General features: G+C 42.1%; 1 protein-coding gene across 3 annotated transcripts in view; it reads left to right on the top strand.

The window, feature by feature from the left end:
- PLCL2 (phospholipase C like 2) overlaps window positions 1-15,226 on the top strand; it is a 108,953-nt gene that overhangs the window by 71,999 nt on the left and 21,728 nt on the right. For 2 of the 3 annotated variants that reach the window (XM_068152341.1, XM_068152340.1), the window contains one exon: window positions 14,524-14,599. The exons of the other annotated variant lie outside the window; for it this stretch is intronic. In XM_068152341.1, coding sequence (XP_068008442.1) covers window positions 14,524-14,599 — 76 coding nt within the window. The remainder of the gene's footprint in view (window positions 1-14,523; window positions 14,600-15,226) is intronic. 3 annotated transcript variants of the gene reach the window in all.

Genomic DNA, 15,226 nt, shown 5'->3' with positions numbered 1-15,226 from the left:
TACTGATTTACATATGCCTGGCATTAATTTAAAGTATGCAAAAAAGCCAAATATTTTGAGTGTGCTTTGTGATGTCCTCCTTCCACTGAAGTACTCTGGCACAGAGTAATTGAGCAGTTGTTTGTTTATTTATGTAATGATTGCTTTAATGTGACATATCACATGGCAACAAGTAAACATCCCTAGTAGAAATTTACATTGATGGTGTGCACTGCAATGAGAGGCCTCACCTGGTAGGATCAAGTCACTGTTTCAGAAACAGTCCTTGCAACTTGATGGAAGAAAATGAAGGAAAAGCAGCAAGTAACCCAGTTCCACATGGTAATTAGCAATTTAGGTAGAGCTTGTGTACATCAGTGATGATGTAAACAGAAGAGAATTTGATTGGAATGGTAGCTTGTTGTGCTTACACCTGTAACACCTATGTGGTGAAGTTGTCTTGTTGATGGAGCTGTCTCTGACAGTTCTGATGTGGTGCTACTTTGTTCTTACCCTTTGAAGCTATTGGAGTTAAAACTCCGTTTGTAGGTCTGGTTTAATGTTTGTGTTTGACTGTCGGTTGGAGGTAACTCGTAGCTCCAGACAGCTTTGCAATCCAAGTTGGGTTTGCTGAGTCTCTCACATATGATTTTTCCCCTCACATCCTATAGTCTACACATGATTTGAACAATTGTGTACTTTAGAGATCTGTACTCTCCCCTAAAGGATAAATGCTCAATTTCAATGAAAGGCAAAGATTCAAGGTCAGGCTCAATGGGGCTGAGGGTAGCCTGATCTAATGGAGGATGGCCCTGCTCACTGCAGGGTAATTGGATGAGATGATTTTGGAGGTCCCTTCCAACCCAAACCGTTCTATGAGAACAATTTGAGGCCTGGAACACCTCTCCTATGGAGACAGACTGAGAGAGTTGGGGCTATTCAGTCTGGAGAAGAGAAGGCTCCGAGGAGACCTAATTGTGGGGGAATGGAACAAAACTAGAAATGAATAGATTCAGATTGGATGTTAGCAAGATTGGATGTTAGGAAGTTCTTCCCCATGAGGGGAGTGAGAGACAGGAACAGGTTGCCCAGGGAGGTGGTAGAAACCTCGTCCCTGGAGGTTTTTAAGGCCAGGCTGGATGTGGCTCTGAGCAACCTGATGTAGTGTGAGGTGTCCCTGCCCATGGCAGGGGCTTGGAACTAGGTGATCCTTGTGATCCCTTCCAACTCTGACAATTCTATGATTCTATGATTGTGATAGTGCTTCTAGCTCTAGATGATGTTGAAGACAAGTGAAAATTAGGATTCTTTTAATCAAATAGAGCATGGAAATAATGAGATGTGTTTCCATGTGTGAAACTTGATCTTGCCCATACTCTGTTCAGTTTGACAAAAGGTTTTGAACAATCAAAATCTGTAGGGTATGCTGGAAAAAGAAGTGGACCATGGGTGCCACACTTGGTAGCTTATGTTTCTGACAGGGCATTGTGAGACAGTAGGAGGCATCTGTATCATATCAAAGGAGAAGGGATATGAAGCTATTTAGCTCATATTTGCTGTGGTAGCAGGCATTTAGAAGCGGATGCCATCATCAGTAGTGTTCTTTTTGTGTAGCTGTCGTGTAAATTACTATAGTCAGCCCTCAAAATGTCACATTTTTATCTCAGGGATCGGCTTTGTCTTATGGGTTTTTGTGACATGATTAATTAACAAGTGGGTGTAAAATTGTGCCACATCTACAACGAAGAAAGAGATGTAGAAGTAATGGTTATCTACTTTTCTGCTACTTTAGGCCTGTATAGAGGTAAAAATGTTGTAACTATGTCCTTCCATCGTGCCAAGTGCTGGAAGTACGAAATCAGGTTGATAACAGAGATTGTGTTAAATGTTCATTAAACAAACCTTGGGTAGTACCATGAACACACAGGCTGTCATTACCTTGTGTGCATTCTCAATGTGGCACACAGAGCAGTATTCTCAAAGTACTACTGTTTCAGGGTTGTGATATTTTTCTGGCTGTTGTAGGGGTTCTTACTAGTCAGAAATGCTCTGCTTTTTATAACATTATTATGAACAGGAAAAAAAAAAGGCAATATTCAGCCAAGATTTTTAATTAGGCAGAATTTGTTTACATCGTGAATGCTTCAAGGACTCGTTGTTGCTAAGATCGTTACAGTGGGACAGTCAATCCACATTGAAGTCATTACAAAAGAGGGCAGTAGAAGACATGGAAAGGTGTCTTCAGCATAGCAGGGATGCATTTATTCTTTAGAGAAACAGTAAATAAGTTCATTAGTGTCTCACTAGTACTTGGGGTCTTTTACACGTAACCAAACAGCAGATGCTGTTTATAATTGTTAGTGTTTGCTACTACCTTAACAGAGAAGCTGCAAGTGATAAAGGCTAGTGCTATTCACAGTATCACAGTATCACAGTATAGCTAAGGTTGGAAGAGACCCTGAGGATCATTGAGTCCAACCTATCACCACAGATTTCATGACTAGACCATGGCACCAACTGCCACATCCAATCCTCTCTTGAACGCCTCCAGGGACGGTGACTCCACCACCTCCCTGGGCAGCACATTCCAATGACGAATGACTCGCTCGGTGAAGAACTTCCTCCTCACCTCGAGTCTAAACCTCCCCTGATGCAGCTTGAGACTGTCCCCTTGTTCTGGTGATGGTTGCCTGGGAGAAGAGACCAACCCCTTCCTGGCTACAACCACCTTTCAGGTAGTTGTAGAGGGCAATAAGGTCTCCCTTGAGCCTCCTCTTCTCCAGGCTAAACAATCCCAGCTCCCTCAGCCTCTCCTCACAGGGCTGTGCTCAAGGCCTCTCCCCAGCCTTGTTGCCCTTCTCTGGACACATTCAAGTGTCTCAATGTCCTTCTTAAACTGAGGGGCCCAGAACTAGGATATTACACTCTATTTTTTTCCTCTAATGGATAATGGGATAATACACTCTATTTTTAACTTTAATGGATAATTTGTCACCAGCATTATTGGAACCAGAAGTTTACCTAGGAAATAAAAGGATCTTTTATTCATGTTGCAGGAGCTGAGGTGTCTTTTCAGAATAATGGAAATAAATATAACTAGACATTTTTGAGAGAGAGACATTTAAGTTGTGTATTTTTTTCTCTAGCTTCTCCATGCCCCTGAGTATTTTTTCACCCTACCATCTTTTCACTGTTTAACAATGTTTTATTTTTCCCTCTTGTTCATGAACTTCAGCTTCCTTAATGTGATACTTCAGCATGCACTCTGTTGGTGTCATCACACCCATCACTGATCAGTGCTGCAGACTGAAGCTTGGAGTTAAGGCAAGTGCCTCTTCCACACCATTGCATGTTTGTTTTCTCTTTTTTAATGTCTTATAACCTTTAAGCTAAGCAGTAAATAAACTTTCAAAAGTTATGCTATGGCAACAACAACAACAACAAAATCTTAAGTCTGCAGCATTATTCAGTGATGAGTATAAAAGCAAGGCAAAGATATTGTACAAAGAGGATTGTGCAAATGAAGTCAGATATTGTTGAGAACTTGACTGTCTCTGTCTACCCTTAGTGGAGGATGAAGTGTCCCATCTGGTGAGGGTAAGATCTTTCTGAACTTTGCAAGCAGGGTTTTACTTCCAAGAGGAAAACTAAGACAGAAATGGCAGAGAGCTGTACCTGTGTGACAGAAGATTAAGTAATGCTGCTACAAAAATTAGGACTAAATGTTACTAAACCCTAATTAGATTAATTTTTGTGCGTTTTTTTTCCCACTTTCTGAGGGTATGGGTTTGGTTTTTTTTCATGTTGAGGTTGTATTGTAATTTAAAATGTCTGCAGACTACAGTATAGGAGGAGACTGTATTTGAGCCAAATCAAATGACATTCTGTATACACATTCTAGGCTTGAGAACCATGCTGTGTTTATTGGTGGTGTGGGTTGTGAGATGATGAAAATGAGAGGTAACAAAGTACAGCAAAGCTGGTAAACTGGAAAACACCACATGATTGGTAATTAGTAGCTGTACAGTAAGTTCAAGTCAGGTTTACCTTGTTGTTAGCTCATTTAAACTACTGACTCAATACAGCAGGTTGGATATGCAATCACATGGAAGTTAACTTCACATTATGGGGTTCCACATTTGGCCAATGACATAACCTGAATATGATAGTCTCTATTTTGGACTTGAATATGTCTATCCCCTTGGAAAGTAGATAGTTTGACACTCTACCTTGAAGAGTTTTAGAGACTGTCTAAAAAGGACCATTACACTTTTGGTCAAATATTAATAGTTCTCTCAGCTTCAGTTACTGCTTGAAAACCTAAATATTCTTTACCTTTAAAACTTACCTTGATATCAGCATAGATGATGAACATACCAGAAGATCTAAATACTGTTTCTGATTGTGGCAGAGAAGACTTTAGTTCGTAATGATTGCCAGTCTCCTGTATTCAAATTCAGGCTTTGGATTCTTCTGCTTTGTACACCTGAAGAAAATCCAGATTTTTGTTTGTTTGTTTTTTCATCTCATGCCTTTCCTGAGCAATGTGTGGCTGACATAAACTGTGATAGCTGTGTTCTGTTTCCTGGTTGTTTCAGTATGTTGTGCTTGAGCCCATGCCTTCTGGAGTCCAGCTTTGTGGATGTTCCATATCACAATTTGACTTTTAGCATCATTTTACTGTGGTGGGTTGAAATTTCTCCCCCAACATTAGCTTTGCCAGCCCAGCCCAGCTGGAAGCAAATGAAATCTGTATTTACAAGCAAAACTACAATCCACAATGAAATGCAATGAATACATACAAAATATACAGGATTTACAATATTTACAGGTATTTACATTTAACAGACAGCACAAGGAGCCCCCTGCTCAAAGACCAGGGGAAGCTACTAGCTTTTCCTTTTCTGGCCCCCCTACTTCCTTGTACAAAAGAAAGGAGAAAGGAGCAGAAGGCTGTTAATACCAAAACAAGGCAGCCAGGGTCAAGCAGAAGCAAGTTGGTATCTCTCCAGAGCGAAGAAGTGAGAAGAGAAGAAAGCATTGGTTTGGTACAACCAATCTTATGGTAGATATCTCTCCAATGGAATTGTTTAGAATGAGCTTCGTTATCCTTTTGACACCCAATAGTGATTTATTTACATTTTACTACTTATCTGCTCAAGATCTATGAAAAATTTTAAAGGCATAGCCTTACAATACCACATTGGCTTATAAAGCAAAGAACTTGGGCTTTACACAGAAGGCTGAAATGTTATTGTTCCTTGCTTTTATACTTACGAGCAGAGCTACATAAAAATAAGGAACCTTGTTAAAGCAAAAGTAATCAAAGGAATGGACATCATAGACACTCTAAAGATGCCACACAGCAGGCTTGGAGTAAATATATACCACTTAACCAAAAATGCAGAAAGGAGGAGATGCTGTTCAAAAGAAGACATCTTCTTCCAAAAAAGCTGAAGTTACATGTAAATGAGGAAGGTAAGATAGATGTTTAACCCTGCCATGGTGTCGCGGGTTTGGGAGGAAGGCTCAGCCTTCTTCCCCCCACAAAGAGAAAGAGAAATAAATGAAACCACAGCTAGCCACAGCCGGAGGAGCAAAAAGGGCAAATGCTGTATTTACAAGCAGTTTTAGGGGATGCAGGGTATATAGACACAATTTACAATATATACACAGAAATATACAACAAAGTAATACAGGAACGAAATTCCCCTCCTCTGCTGAGGAGGGTTCCCCCCCTGCACCCCCCTTCTCTCCCCTTTTTCCCCAAAGAGGGTTAGAAAGAGAGAGAAAGAGGAATTGTTAATTAAAGCAGAGTATGTTAGTAGAGGCCTTATCTGTCCAAGGTCAGTCTGGCAGAGAGCCTAGAAGCTGGAAGGGAGGAGGGCAGAATCGAAACTGAGGAAAGTCTCAGCTGGACTCAAAACTTAAAGTTGCACTCTACCAATCCACCAATGAAATCCGTTTAGACCTGTCCTTTGTTTACAAAACATTCAGCCATGGTGTCCCTTTCTTAAAGGCACAGCCTCAAACGGTCACACATGGTTAAATTAAAAACACAAGAAAGCCAAAGGTGAAGAATTTCAAGAATGACCTGCACAGATTGAAAAAGAATAGTGATTTCTTTACTCAAATTGTCAGAAACCAGGAAGCCTGATGAAGAGTGTGCACGACTCACTGATCAAAATATCAAAGACCCAGGAAACCAATTAAAGTCACAACACTGAATTAGTTTTTGCATCCATTTACCAGCGGAGATTGCAGTTTCACATAAAACACTTTATGAAGGACTCATTGGAGAATTCCTCTCTAACTGAAATGCCAAGAGAAGACACTGTGTGGGAAAGGTGAAATGAATGAAGCAAATAATTGAGAAAGAAGCAATATTCATTCAGAGTTTCTCAAGAGCTGATATGTCTGAAGTGCTAATTGTTGTGTGTATCCTCTCACTTAAAACTGACTATTGAAGTTGTTAGTGTGGTGCCAGTGTTTTAAGCAGTTTCCAGGGAAGATCATGAAATTACAGATCAGACAGGCAGACATCTGTACTGTGAAAATGGATAGAAACTGTTTTGAGAATGAAAATTAGAGGCAACGTGGAGAAACGTGTTGTTCTAGGGAGGAGTCAGTACAACTTTTATAAAGTGGAGAGCTCATTAATCTCTTGGAATCCTTGGAGGTCAGGAAGCCTGTATGAATGGAAGGTGGCTTGTACTGTGAAAAGCATTTGACAAAGTCTCTTTTCAAATCACACAGAATCTCCAAGGTTGGAAGAGACCTCAAAGATCATCAAGTCCAACCTGTCACCACAGACCTCATGGCTAAACCATGGCACCAAGTGCCACATCCAGTCCCCTCTTGAACACCTCCAGGGACGGTGACTCCACCACCTCCCTGAGCAGCCCATTCCAATGGCTAACAACTCTCTCCGTGAAGAACTTTCCCCTCACCTCAAGCCTAAACTGGCACAGCTTGAGACTGTGTCCTCTTGTTCTGGTGCTGGAAGCTACTATTAGATTTTTAGTATTTTAAAGTTCTTAGCTCTTCTCTGATAGCTGGAGTAAATGTTGAACTTAACCTGATATGCCAACAGGGATAGAACTGTTTAAAGGCAGCTGCTTATGTTGATTTGTTGCATTAGGATATGTTTTTCCAGTAAGTGGATTAGAAATAGTAGGTATAGCTCAAATAACTTTGATCTAGCTAAAATAGCTAAGTACTCTTGAGGATGAATGGCTTAATGATGCCCCCAGATTTGCAAAGATCATCAGGGTGTGAGGCATGTGGGTGTTTAGAGTGCAAGCAGCTTTCTTAGTGGTGGTTTGTTGCATTGTGTGTTAAAAGAGCAAGTTCCAGAGTTGGCAATATAAATGCAGTGTTTAAATGCTGATATCACACCAGGATCACAGAATGTTAGGGGTTGGAAGGGACCCAAAGATATCATCAAGTCCAACCCATCTGCCAGAGCAGGACCATACAATCTAGCACAGGTTACAGAGGAACGCATCCGGATAGCCCCTGAAAGTCTCCAGAGAAGGAGACTACATAACCTCTCTGGGCAGCCTGTTCCAGTGCTCTGTGACCCTTAAGTGAAGAAGTTCCCCTTTGTGTTGAGGTGGAATCTCCTGTGCTGCAGCTTACACCTGTCCTATCACAGGGAGCAAGTGAGAAGAGCCTCTCCCCTCCTTCCTGCCACCCAGCCCTCAGATATTTATAAACATTGATTAAATCCCCTCTCAGTCTTCTCTTCTCCAGACTAAACAGCCCCAGGGCTCTCAGCCTCTCCTCATAGGGCAGTGCTCCTGTCCCCTGATCATCCTGGTAGCCCTCCCTTGGACTCTCTCCAGCAGATCCCTGTCCCTCTTGAACTGGGGAGCCCAAAACTGAACACAGTACTCAAGCTGAGGTCTCACCAGGGCAGAGTAGAGGGGGAGAAGAACCTCCCTGGATGTGCTGGACACACTCTTAATACACCCCAGGATCCCATTGGCCCTCTTGGCCACAAGGGCACATTGCTATCCCATGGATAACTTGTTGTCCACCAGGACTCCCAGGTCCCTCTCCACAGGGCTGCCAGGATCCCATTGGCCCTCTTGGCCACAAGGGCACATTGCTATCCCATGGATAACTTGTTGTCCACCAGGACTCCCAGGTCCCTCTCCACAGGGCTGCTAGGATCCCATTGGCCCTCTTGGCCACAAGGGCACATTGCTGTCCCATGACAATAGCGTCTCACTGTTTCCATTATTGCCTCTGACTTTCATTATTAAGTCTCTGCAGAGTTAATACTGTCTTTAATTTAGGTGATAAATGGAGACAGGTCAGTCATGAAAAAATCTAAGGGAAAACATACCTACTGCATTGCTATTTAATACTGCAGATAGCCCAGGTAATGGGTTTTGCCAGGTGTAATACATTATAACAATTTTAGATCCTGGGTTTTGTGATTATTTACTGATTGAATAGTTGTGAGTCTGTCACAAAAACTGACTGAAAATGAAAGCAGTGATGGAAAATACAGTGAGTAGCTCCTAGAGTTTCTTCCCAAAGAGTTATGTTGCTTATTATCAGCTTTTTTCCCCTGTTTTCTAACAGGCCAGTCATTCTAAACTGAGGGTTGCAATTATGCTTCCAAAAACAAAGCTGCAGATGATAACCTCAGTTTGTGTGGAGCTTTTCAGTCCACAAGGGCAGAAACATCTAATTTTGGATATTTTTGAGTCTGGTGCCAAGTGTTGTAAAGGATGAACTGTTCTGCATTGATTGAAAAGCACAAATAGTGACAACTTCAGGCTTCTGGGAAGTCAAAATGTCTTCATTTTTTTTTTTGTTAAGAGCTTTTTGTAACCTCTCAGTTATGGCTAATGGCCAACTCATGGTCTTCATAAGAGTATGAATTAATATGACTGCTTAAGAAGAGGAGTTCATCTAGCCTACAGTCCTGTTCCTAATGTAACCCAACAGAATGTTTATGGAGGAGCATAAGAATGAGATGCATAGCAGCTCCTCTGCATTGCCATTAGTAGTCTTTTTCTTTCTCCATAAATTCTTAATCTTCTGTTTGTCTCTTTGACTCTTTCTATGTGAAAAAAACAGTGTTACTGGAACTGCTACTGACATGATTAGTTGAAAGAAATAACACTACCTCTTAATCTTCTCACAGGAATGATGAACTACTGCTTCTCTTTACAGATATAGGGTATTTCCCTTTCATATGTCTGTGCATCCTTGTTGTCCACTTGTTACAGAGTGTTGTCATTCTATCAGCTTTAGTTTTAAAATGGTGAAAGGTAGAGAGGGACCTGGGGGTGCTGGTTGATGGTAGGCTGAACATGAGCCTGCAGTGTGCCCAGGCAGCCAAGAGGGCCAATGGCATCCTGGCCTGCATCAGGACCAGTGTGGCCAGCAGGAGCAGGGAGGTCATTCTGCCCCTGTACACTGCACTGGTTAGGCTGCACCTCGAGTCCTGTGTCCAATTCTGGGCCCCTCAGTTTAGGAAGGAGGTTGACTTGCTGGAATGAGTCCAGAGAAGGGCAATGAAGTTGGTGGGGGGCTTGGAACACAGCCCTGTGAGGAGAGGCTGAGGGAGCTGGGGTTGCTTAGCCTGGAGAAGAGGAGGCTCAGGGGTGACCTTATTGCCATCTACAACTACCTGAAGGGAAGTTGTAGACAGGCAGAGGTTGGTCTCTTCTCCCAGGCTACCAGTACCAGAACAAGAGGACACAGTCTCAGGCTGTGCCAGGGGAGGTTTAGGTTGGATGTTAGGAAGTTCTATACAGAGAGAGTGATTGCCCATTGGAATGGGCTGCCTGGGGAGGTGGTGGAGTCACCATCACTGGAGGTGTTCAGGAAGAGACTTGACAGGGTGCTTGGTTGCATAGTTTAGTTGGTTGGGTGGTGTTGGATTGGTTGATGGGTTGGACACGATGATCTTGAAGGTCTCTTCCAACCTGGTTTATTCTATGTATATTCTAAAATCATTTTGTTGTAACAGCAGCCAGAGTGTCAGGAGAGCAAGGAGAAGTGTCTGTTGGACTTGAAAGAGTTGAATGTCATTATTTGCTTAGTTTGTAAGAGTGCTGCTCACTATTTTATATACTCAGTCTTCCACCTAGTCTTTTGGAAATACTTTACTCATGAAGAATTTAGAAAGAGCATAAGCCTTTGTAATGGAGAGTTTGTGGACTGTTTGGTACGTTTTCTTGAACTGTGGGAAATGGGATTCCTTTGGGGATACTGCAGAATTAAGAACAGAATAATGCCTTGTAAATGGATTTCATCTTTCATGCTCCTGCACTGCATTATGCCAGAAACACAATACTCAGTGATATCATGACACATGCTACATGTTGTGGTCAAGGGAAGTGAGCCTTTCCCTCAGTTCACCACTGGTGAAGCCACACCTGAAGTACAGTGGCCAGTGCTGGATGTTCTACTACAAGAGGGACAGACATACTGGAGAGAATCTAACAAAGGGCCATGAAGATGATGAAGGAACTGGAGCATCTGTCCTATGAAGAAAGGCTGAAAGCACTAGGACTGTTCAGCTTGGAAAAGAGAAGGCTCGGAGGGGATCTTAGCAATGTGTATAAATATCTGAAGGGATGGTATGAAATGGAGCAAGTAGTGCTCAGTGAGAAAACTAGAGGCAGTAGGCACAAACTGAAACACAGGAGGCTTTGAACCTCAGGAAACACTTGTTTTTTTCACTCTGGGAATGACTCTCTCTTTCTTTCTTTCTTTCTTTCTTTCTTTCTTTCTTTCTTTCTTTCTTTCTTTCTTTCTTTCTTTCTTTCTTTCTTTCTTTCTTTCTTTCTTTCTTTCTCTCTTTCTTTCTTTCTCTCTCTCTCTCTTTCTCTCTTTCTCTCTTTCTTTCTCTCTCTCTCTCTCTTTCTCTCTCTCTCTTTCTTTCTTTCTCGCTTTCTTTCTTTTTCTCTTTCTCACTTTCTTTCTTTCTCTCTCTCTTTGTTTCTCTCTCTCTTTCTTTCTCTCTTTCCCTCTCTTTCTTTTACATAGTTGGAGAAATAATTTCTGCTTTAGACAATGTGTTTGCTAAAGAACATTACATATATTTATCAGAACTGAACATACTTTGAGTTCCCAGTCCATACAATGGTTCTTTAGACTAGAAGTGTTGGTGTGCTCTCCCTACCAGAGTTCCTTTCCTTACTGTTACTGCTTGGGGCAATGGTAGCAACTTCTGTCTCTCTCTGGCTCACACACATCTTTGTGTTAGATACCACTGTAGTTTGGGCTAGATAGTGTGTTGGAGATAGGTGGTAGTTTGGGATGCCCTGTGTTTTGCTTCCTTTTTTGCAGAGTAATGTTTGCCATCAATTCTATCCCTACTTTTCTGGACTTAATAAAATGTCTGTAAAATGCAAATCACATTTTTATTACTACTGTGAAGAGCATGAGTTTGGGCACTTAATACTGAGCTGTTTTCAGAAATGGTGTAGTTTGGTTTCAGAGGTGTTTCTAATATGCTGAGATTTGAAATAAAAGGAGAATGTGAGCAGCATTTTGTGGAGAGAGATAAAGATTTGGTTTATACCTACTGTAAATATTGCTGGAATGTCAGCCTAACAGTACTGGCAACACATCCTTAGGTTTCAAAATGTGAGTGTGCAGTACACTTCACTTGCTAAAAACTAAGTTCATCCTTGGTGCTGCAACTCTCAGTGAAGGTGTTTTCTCTCACTGAGTTTCATCAAGTTTTCCATTTTAAAATGTGGTTGATTTCTCTCTCGGTGTGCTCCCAACTGGTTCCACATGCTGAGATACTAATTAATCCTGGTTTAAAAAAATGCTTCTTTCTCAAGGTTTGTATTCTGTATTAAATCTGATTAAAATATTTAGCTCAATCCATGTCTTTTCCCTAAGTTGGGGATGTTCTGTCTTCTTGTGGAAGACCTGTTTTCATGACCCTAGTAGAAATAGATCTTTATTTGTTCAAATTCCTCTGAAACTGAATGAGTGCTCTCAAATAGGATTTGGGGGTGCTGAGGGATGAGAAGCTGGACATGAGCAGGCAGTGTGAGCTTGCAGCCCAGAAGGCAAATCACATCCTGGGCTGCATGAAAAGGTGTGTTTCCAGCAGATCCAGGGAGTTGAACCTGTCACTTTATTGTGCTCTGGAGCACTGTGTACAGGAAGGACATGGACCTGGTGGAGAGGGTCCAAAGGAGGGCCACAAAAATGATCAGGGGGTTGAAGCAGCTCTGCTACGAGGACGGGCTGAGGGATCTGGGGGTGTTCAGCCTGGAGAAGAGGAGGCTCTGGGGAGACCTAATAGCAGCCTGCCAGTACTTGAAAGGGGCTACAGGAAGGATGGAGAGGGACTGTTTACAAAGGCCTGCAGGGGCAGGACAAGGAGCAGTGGCTTCAAAGTAGAGAAGAGCAGATTTAGGTTGGATATCAGGAACAAGTTCTTTACTATGAGGATGGTGAAACACTGGAAGAGGTTGCCCAGGGAGGTGGTTGAGGCCCCTTCCTTGGAGATATTCAGTGTGAGTCTCAACAAGGGCCTGGACAGCCTGATCTATTTGGGGATGTCCCTGCTGACTGCAGGGAGGTTGGACTGGATGACCTTTGGAGGTCCCTTCCAGCCTGGAGCATTCTGTGATTCTGTGAAACAGATGCATACGTTTGTGTCTGTGAGTGCTTACATACAGGTGTAGACATACACAGGGCTCATAAAGCAGACCATTCTGCATTCATAGTAAGCCTAGGGTGGGATGTGGCAGTGGAAATTGAAGGGAAGAGTTGAAGCAATTCCAGCAGTGTTACATAGTCTGTATGTAAAATATATTTGTTGGGTGTTTTTGAGGTTGGACTCGATGATCTTTGAGGTCTCTTCCAACCTTAGTGATACTGTGATACTGTAAAATATGCAGTGTGACCTCCCCATACTCTGAGGTTGCTTGTTCATATGTAATTTCTGTGTGGCATCAGCATGGGACTGTAGGGTTTGCATAGTTTTCTTTATTCTGTACCTTTAAATTACAGCTATAGAAGCAAAATTAATTTGCAAATGCTTTGTAATTCCACAAAGCAAATTCCTTTGTAGCTGGAAGTGATAGAAGTCTGTGGAGCAGTTTACGTCTCTGCAGGTGTTCCTCTGCCTCACTTGCACATCTGAGGCTTACTTGCCTGCTTCTCCAAATTGATGGATGCTTCCCCAAATTGATGGATGCTTCAGAGAAAACAGCCTCAATGTTGCTCAGCTGGGGAAGGGTCCTTCTAATATGCGTAGTCATGCCCGTTAAAGTGTTACTTCTCTGAGGAAAAGTTGTAGAGAGGTTTGGGTTGTTTTTTTCTGTGACACAGAACATTCCAGCTCATAACAGTAGTTATGGTGAGACCCCACCTGGACTACTGCATCCAGTTCTGGAGCCCCTATTACAAGAAGGCTCTGGAGGTGCTGGAATGTGTCCAGAGAAGGGCCACAAGGATGATCAGAGGGCTGGAGCTCCTCTGCTATGGACACAGCCTGAGAGAATTCGGGCTGTTCAGTCTGGAGAAGAGAAGGCTCCAAGGAGACCTAATAACGGCCTTCCAGTATTTGAAGGTGGTCTACAAGAAAGCTGGTGAGGGACTTTTTAGGGTGTCAGGTACTGATAGGACTGGGGGGAATAGAGCAAAACTAGAAGTGGGTAGATTCAGGCTAGATGTTAGGAAGAAATTCTTCCCCATGAGGGTGGTGAGACAGTGGAACAGGTTGCCCAGGGAGGGGGTGGAAGCCTCATCCCTGGAGGTTTTTAAGGCCAGGCTGGATGTGTCTCTGAGCAACCTGATGTAGTGTGAGGTGTCCCTGTCCATGGCAGGGGGATTAGAACTAGATGATGCTTGAGGTCCCTTCCAACCCTGACAATTCTATGATTCTATGATTCAAAGGAACATAAAGTTCTACATGAACACCCACATAAGTAACATGTCAAAATTTAGTCATTGTTCTAGTGATGAGGAGTCTGTCTGCTGAGAGGATACCAGAGATGTCAGTGGGTAAGATGTGAAGCAAAGTCATTACTTCTCAGTATGTGCCTTCACATTCCATCTTAATTGGTGGGCTTTCAGCTGAGCTTCAATGAAAAGGTTTTTGTTTAGAATTACCAGGTAAAGGAATCGTTTATTTTTCCTCTTCCTTCAGTCCCATCCTGAAGTGATTTGTTTTCCTCCACAGAGTGTTGTCTCATACTTATGTACAGCTCAAGCCACTGAAGGGGAAAATGTAGAGGAAATAATATGGAAAAGAAATGGGAAGCAGTGGGTGGTGAGAGGTCATCACATTGAAGTGAGTGAGGAAGAGGAAACCTGCATCCAGGTTATCTTGCCCAAGCCACCATTGTATTTTTTATGCCTTTTTGCCACGTTAAGAGCTCTTCTCTGCCTGATCATGGTCAGGAAAATGACTGTATTTATTTTGTCAGGAACAGCTAATAGATTATTGATTTGATTCAAATGCAGACATCTTACACAGATTAAACATTTGCAGTAAAAAACCCCACCAGATTTTACTGATATTTCTGTATCATTTCTCTACAGATGATTCAGACCATCAGGACTCTAGTTGAAAATACAGATAGCTTATATGAGAAGATAGTACAGTGTCAGAAAGCAGGTAAGTACAAGCTTTTTAAAAACCCCAATGTTCCAAAGAACCTGCTGCATTTTTATTTCCCTGAACTTGATTAGTGGAGTTTACTTACTCAACTGTAGCAAAAAATGCCCACCCAAAAACCCAGACAAACAAAACAACAACAAAATACAATCCCCCCCCCAAAAAAACCCCTAACCTAAAATAATAAAACCACACAAGAGATTATTGTAATTATTGTAATATATATTTGAAATAGGTTGTGTAGTGAGCTCTTAACCCCTTCACAATTTGTCTCATTTTCACCTGATGTATTGTAAATAATTTTCTGATCTGAACATGGCTTTGAGCTTTGAAGGATTCCATTCATTTTCAGCAGCATCTCTGACTTTGCCCTTTAATCGTGGTTGTTTTATTTTGGTCCTTTTAAAGTATCTTTTGAATAGACATCAGGTCACTCAGAGTAGCCATGCATCACATTTTGTATCAGAAACAGGAAGACTGTCAGAAAGTCAAAGTGTCTACAACTATGACTCACATAACTCAGTCAGGACAATGGCTTTTTAAATGCAAATACATTTTAATCTGTCTGATATTCATCACCCTGCTGCTCGCATCATCTTGTATGGTTCTCTTCCATTCTTTTATCTG

Source organism: Melanerpes formicivorus, unplaced genomic scaffold, assembly GCF_026170545.1.
Source record: "Melanerpes formicivorus ecotype bairdi unplaced genomic scaffold, bMelFor1.0.p_v2 SCAF_23, whole genome shotgun sequence".
Taxonomy (NCBI): Eukaryota; Metazoa; Chordata; class Aves; order Piciformes; family Picidae; genus Melanerpes; species Melanerpes formicivorus.
Note: the sequence above shows the minus strand (reverse complement) of the source record. Positions and strands in the feature narration are given on the sequence as shown.